Source organism: Oryzias melastigma, linkage group LG17 (genome assembly GCF_002922805.2).
Source record: "Oryzias melastigma strain HK-1 linkage group LG17, ASM292280v2, whole genome shotgun sequence".
Taxonomy (NCBI): Eukaryota; Metazoa; Chordata; class Actinopteri; order Beloniformes; family Adrianichthyidae; genus Oryzias; species Oryzias melastigma.
The window spans coordinates 17218627-17225355 of record NC_050528.1 but is presented as its reverse complement, the minus strand read 5'-3'; the positions used below and the strand labels follow the sequence as shown (position 1 = coordinate 17225355).

The 6729-nt window shown below is 42.7% G+C and overlaps 1 protein-coding gene across 1 annotated transcript in view; it reads left to right on the top strand.

Annotated features, from left to right (window-relative positions):
- Positions 1-246: 246 nt before the first annotated feature.
- LOC112144432 (phospholipid phosphatase-related protein type 4) overlaps positions 247-6729 on the top strand; it is a 29540-nt gene continuing 23057 nt past the window's right edge. The window contains exon 1 of the mRNA XM_024268956.2: positions 247-675. Within this exon, the coding sequence (XP_024124724.1) occupies positions 592-675 (84 nt within the window). The 5' untranslated portion in view covers positions 247-591. The remainder of the gene's footprint in view (positions 676-6729) is intronic.

Below are 6729 nucleotides of genomic sequence, written 5' to 3'. Positions count from 1 at the left end.
TCAAAGGAAGTCACTCTCAACAGTTTGTGAAGCTGAGTCTATCACCAAAATAAAACTACAACCTTGAATAAAAGCGTTTCCACAAACCCAATTACACGTTTATGAGTCAACAAACATAAACATAACATGAGAAAAATCTAAAAACATCGCATGTTATATTTAGAAGACAGCAGAAACGAGGAAACGCGTCTGAAGAAGGCATTTATTTTGAAACGTGGGCAGGAAGCGTGTTTTTCTGTTGTGTTTGTCATCTTCTGCTGCGGCAGCGCGGCTCGCGGAGCGGACAGGTGCGCGCGAGCGAGCGCGGGAGAGCGTGACCGCGGCGCTCCTCTCCTCTGCCTCCGACACCTGATGATCGAACGCGGCGCAGTCACGTCCGGCGCAGACGCTGCCCGCACTGCGCAGTCTGTGCAAAAGCAGGCATGAGCCTCGCATCCTCCACGCGCCACGATTGAGGTCCACCTTTGGGGGGCGGAGGCGGGGGGGCTGGTCGGACGCAGAGGGGGGGATTTGGACTCAGCCAAAATTACGACGGGATTCAGGTACAGCTCACTGTCTCCCGGCAACGGGAGAGACCAGCGGCCGCCCGGGATGTCGCGCGCCAAGGAGCGGCTGCGGAGCGTAAAGGAGACGAAGGACAGCGTGACGCTGCTGCCCTGCTTCTATTTTGTAGAGGTGAACGTCCGTCCGTCCGTCCGTCTGTCTGCGTGTCTCTGTCTGTCTGGGTGGAGACGGGCTGTGGTGGACCGACGGGTCCAGACGTCATGACGTCCTCGCAGCTGCAGGGAGGCTGAGGGGTCTGTGGGGTCTGACACTTCAGGGGGTTCTGGGTGGCGAGCCTTTCTGACATTCAAAAGCGTTTTTAGAGGGTGATGCTGCTGCTGCTGCTGCTGCTGCTGCTGCTGCTGCTGCTGCTGCTGCTGATGATGATGATGATGCTGATGGGACTTCAGATGAAAATGGCCGTTTTGACTGACAGGTGCATTTACAGAATCAATGTCAAATAAAAAAATAAAGAAGCCATTTTTTCATTCAAAACACCAACAGAATCACTTCAGATTCATCCAGATCATTATGCTAAAGTTCAGCTAAAATTAATTAAACACAAACAATGCAGCTAGTTTAATTTCACACAGTCTGACACCATAACACAAATAGAACAATGCTAAGAGACATGACTGGAATTGGTTTTATCCTAAAGGTATTTTAACTCAGGGGTTTCCAAACATTTCCTTGTGAGGGCCTCATAACTGTTTTCTTCTCTGACAGGGGGCCGGGGTCGGATTGTGGGCTAACAGAGAAAGTGTAACAATCACAGCCTAAACCAGGGGTGTCAAACTCAATCTCACAAGGGGCCAAAATCCAAAACACACCTTAGGTCGCGGGCCGAACAGGATAAACATTTATTGAACACTCTAAAACATTTTTTTGAAAACCGTAACTTTTTAACATAATGATGAACTAGATATGTAGCATTACCTGTGATAATGTTAGTGTGAATGATGTAAGCTGGATTTGGCCTCTGAAGATGCTAGTGCTGATAGTTGAAGATGATGAAATTGATAGCTAAAAACGCTGAAGCTGCTAGCTGAAAATGCTAAATTTGACAGCTAAAAACGCAGAAGTCGAAAGTTGAAATCACTGAAGGTAATAGCTGAAAACGCTGAAGCTGATAGCCAGCTAAAATATCAGCTATAAGCCAAATTAGCCTAAAAACTGCAAAACAAAACTTTAAAAAGCTAGCCTGTAGCCAAAAAATTAGCTAAACTCAAAAAATTGGCTAAAAAAGAAAAAAAGCCTGATGTACCCAAAACAGCTAGCGTGTAAATATTAGCCTAATTTCAAAATGGCCTAAAAAAACTTTTTAAAAAAAGCAAAAATTAGCCAAAACAGCTAGCATGTAGCTGTAATATCAGCTAAACTCCAAAATAGCCTAAAAAATCTTAGTCAATGCCAAAGTAGTCCAAAAAGCTAGCAGAATGCCAACTTTTAAAGCCGTAACTTTTTAACATAATTGTAAAAAATAAAATGGCAGGAATATTATTCAAGAACAAATCAATTTAAACCTTTACTAACTTAAATATTTTACTGTCCATAAGAATATATTTTTTCAGAAGTATACAAGTTAGAAATAAGAGCAAGATAACATCGGGCCGTTAATAACAATAAAATAAAATGATCTGGAGGGCCGGATAGAATTACCCAAAGGGCCAGATCCGGCCCTCGGGCCTTGACTTTGACACATGTGGCCTAAACCTAAACATTTATGTCTTTTAAATAAGTTATTTCTGTTATCTTTACAGAAAAAATAATATTTATTTTTTAATTAAACCAATAAATATTCTATCCTCTCCCATTATAGTTCAGACTGCTGAAGGGTGGATTAAAAAGTCACGTTCTATGTGGGTTTCAATGGGCCAAATTGAGAAAAAAAACAAAAATCATTGTCTCTGATAGTGTTTGGGGGGGCGGGCCGAAGTTTGGGGACCCCTTTTTTAACTGATGGTAATTTCAGGTTTGATCAGCTCCTTTAACCCGCTCAGATCCCCATAGTAGTTAAAAATGTTTTAGGTTTATGTTCAGACAAATAACAGAAGAGGTTTTTGTGAAAACCAAACCAGAAATTGTTGGTGTATCTGAAACCTATTTAACACTGAAAGACTTTTCTTTTGAAGGGGAGCTAAAAACAACTAGGTTGAAGCCAAAATTAACTTTGAAACTGAATGTTTGGTACTTTTCATAATAAAAATGCTAGAAGGGACTTTTAATTTTTTAAGAATTGTTTAAATATCTGTAAATTAAATATCCATCTTCTTGACCGCTTTGTCCCATTCGGGGTCGCGGGGGTGCCGGAGCCTATCCCGGCTACTGAAGGGCGAAGGCGGGGTTCACCTGGACAGGTCGCCAGTCCGTCGCAGGGCCTCAATCACACACACATTCTCTCACATTCACACCTAGGGGCAATTCAGAGTCACCAATTAACCTATGAAGCATGTTTTTGGACGGTGGGAGGAAGCCGGAGTCCCCGGTGAAAACCCACGCATGCACGGGGAGAACATGCAAACTCCACACAGAAAGGTCCCAGCCGGGATTCGAACCGGGGCCTTCTCGCTGTGAGGCAAGAGCGCTAACCACTTGCGCCACCGTGCAGCCCTAAATTAAATATAAATAATAAAAAACTATATTCTTTGTCTTAGAATTGTATTCTGTGTATTCATACATCACTTTCCAATTCTTTGTATTAGATGACAATGCAGAAATAGAACAACAAAAAGTCATTTTTTAATATATACCGTATTTTCCGGACTATAAGTCGCGGTTTTTTTCATAGATTGAATGTCCCTGCGACTTATACTCCAGTGCGACTTATATACGAATTTTTAATGATGAGATATGGACCGTAAGTCTAGAGTGCCCTCTTATGGTGATCTATGCAATTACTTTATTTACTTTAGTTATTCAGACGTGACACAGAGGACGAAGAATTTAACGGATTTAGTGATATGGAGTGAGATTGCGTGCAATTAATTACAGTAAAGATACAAAGTTGATGAGTTCTTGAGGCTATAGTTAAATAAAACTGTTATGTTATATAAATGCTACACCTTTTCGTTTTTTTCATGATGCTAATATGTGAATATGTGTTGACACATATTCAGCCTGTTTTCTATTCACTTATGAATGTTATAACTTCCCTTCCAGGATGATGTAATATCGTTTTTTTCAACCAGTTTGTAAAATAAATTACTTGAAAAAATGCGACTTATACTCCAGTGCGACTTATGTATGGTTTTTTCTTCTTCATTATGCATTTTTTGGCCCCTGCGACTTATAGTCCGAAAAATACGGTATATATTATTGAAAAAAAAAGGGTTTGATATGAACACTCCCCGCTCCCATCACACACACATTAACAACAGATTGTCCAAAAGTTTCAGTAAATATCTGTTGATAGAAGCACACAGCCAAGCATTTAAATTAACGGTAATTGTAACAAGTGGTTTGCTTTTGTCTAGTTTTGCAGATATCTGAATTCCAACAGGGAAAACCAAAATCCTATAATTTTTTAACTTGTGAGAATTGGAAACATTACCAAATGATAAAGAATGAACGTCAGAAAGGTTTGCCACATTTCCATGAAACGGAGAAGAAAAGATGCCAACAAATCATAATCATAAACATGTGTTCTGTTACATTTAACCTTTGACCCCTGAGGCTTGTTGGTGGTCCTTAAACACAAAATCTTTAACATACGGTAACTTTATACGCTATAGCGAGCTAGCAATCTCTGCTGTAGCGAGCTAGTGAGCTCCGCTGTAGCGAGCTAGTGAGCTCTGCTGTATTGAGCTAGTGAGTTCCGCTGTAGCAAGCTAGCAAGCTCCACCGTATCAAGCTAGCAATCTCTGCTGTAGCGAGCTAGCAAACTCCACTGTATCAAGCTAGCAATCTCTGCTGTAGCGAGCTAGCAATCTCTGCTGTATCAAGCTAGCAATCTCTGCTGTAGCGACGTAGCAAGCTCCACTGTATCAAGCTAGCAATTTCCGCTGTAGCAAGCTAGCAATCTCTGCTGTAGCGACGTAGCAAGCTCCACTGTATCAAGCTAGCAAGCTCCACTGTATCAAGCTAGCAATCTCTGCTGTAGCGACGTAGCAAGCTCCACTGTATCAAGCTAGCAATTTCCGCTGTAGCAAGCTAGTGAGCTCTGCTGTAGCGAGCTAGCAATCTCTGCTGTAGCGAGCTAGCAAGCTCCACCGTATCAAGCTAGCAATCTCCGCTGTAGCGAGCTAGTGAGCTCTGCTGTATCAAGCTAGCAAGCTCCGCTGTAGCGAGCTAGCAATCTCTGCTGTAGCGAGCTAGTGAGCTCTGCCGTATCAAGCTAGCAATCTCTGCTGTAGCGAGCTAGTGAGCTCCACTGTAGCTCACACTGCTTTTCTCCTTTAGAATCTACTGGAATTACGTTGATCGTGTTAAAAATAAAAAAAAATGACAGCAAATCAAAGAACATAAACAGTGGAGCACCAGTGTTAAGCTGTTAACGACTGAGTTTTTATCTTGGTGAAGTGAATCCTTAAACAAATGTTTCTTGGACAAATATAATACTAAAAAGTGTTACTGTGGCATGTGGTGCTGATGCTTCTGACAGGTCTCTGTGTTCCTCTGAATCAGTCACTCTGTTTTGGACTGAAGGCAGCTCACATGTTGTGTTTAGTTTATCCACCTCCTCACGGTTAAACATCCTTTGAGTAGGCTCGCCGTGAGCTAATCCTTTGCCATTTTCTATGGTAATCTAACGTGTCTATAAGAGGCTTGCAGATTAGTCTTTCACAGTCATTACATGAAGCAATCTAAGTCAAAATAGCAGTTTCCAACAAAAATAGCTCAACAAACCTAATAAAGAGGAGCTATTTGTTTAGGCGCTGGCAGTGAAAATGCCTGATGATGTAGGACTGTGCTGAAAAAAGTGTCAGCTTTATTATGTCAAGCTCAATGAATACTCTGGTATTTTGTGTACTCGTTAATAGGGAGATGATCAGGGATGTTACCCAGGTGTTGCTTCATGCTAAGGTAAAGTGGGTATCCAGGGGAAAGAGGATTTTGAGGCCGTTTACAGTGTGAAGAGGTTCTTCCAGGACACACATTTTTAATGCACCTCCCTGAGTGCATGTATTGCTGCAGATAAAGCAGCATTGTGTTTTCAGTAAAGTCGTTGTGTTTTCTCCTTCCTTTACAACAGAAACACTATGAGTGAGGAGGCTTTTTATTTGTTGCCATTAAGCAGAGTTCAAGCTGAATTACACTGTAGATTGTTGCCTGGAGATCGCACTACTGTGCTCTAGGGTAATGCCAATCACCTGGACCATTGACTGTATATGAAAACTGGACCGAGTGTCTCCTCCCCCCTCACATTCCGAACAGGAAGTATGAAATGTTTAAAACGTTTGATTGACAGAGTTTGAATCAATCACTGCTTACTGCTGAAATCTGGTTCCAACATGGCAACGTCCGTATCATTAAAAATAACGACTGAACTGACTTCATTTCATTTCTATGGGTGACATCACTCTCACTCAGTCCAATGCTTATATACAGTTAATGGTCTTGATCCTAAAAAGTTCAAACAAACATTATGTGAATTCTTTTTTCTTGTCAAAACAGTCACTGTTTTGACTTCTCTTTGTCACATTTTGGCTGATAGTTGAATCTCAGATCCAAGAACAACAGTGGAGTTTCCGTCCTGGTTGTGGAACAGTGGACCAGCTCTACACCCTCTCAGGGTGCTGGAGGGTTCGTGGGCGTTCGCTTATCAAGTCCATGTGTGTTTTGTGGATTTGGAGAAGGCGTTTGACCGTGTCCCTGTGATGTCCTGTGGAGGGTCCGGGGAGCCTTGCTGATGGCTGTCCAGTCTCTGAATAACCGTAGCAGGAGATATGTTTGCATTGCCGGGAGTAAGTCAGACCTGTTCCCAGTACATGTTGGACTTCAAGAGGGTTGCCCTCTACAAGCGGCTGAAATTAGCTTCCTGAGAGTGGATGGATGCTCTCTTAGAGATACAGAAGCTCGGTCACCCAGAGAGAGCTTGAAGTAGAGACACTGATCCTCCACATCCAGAGGAGCCAGTTGAGGTGGTTCGGGCATCTAGTCCGGATGCCTTCTGGACGCCTCCCTGGAGAGGTGTTCCGGGCATGTCCCACTGGGCGGAGGCCCCGGGGAAGACCCAGGACACGCTGG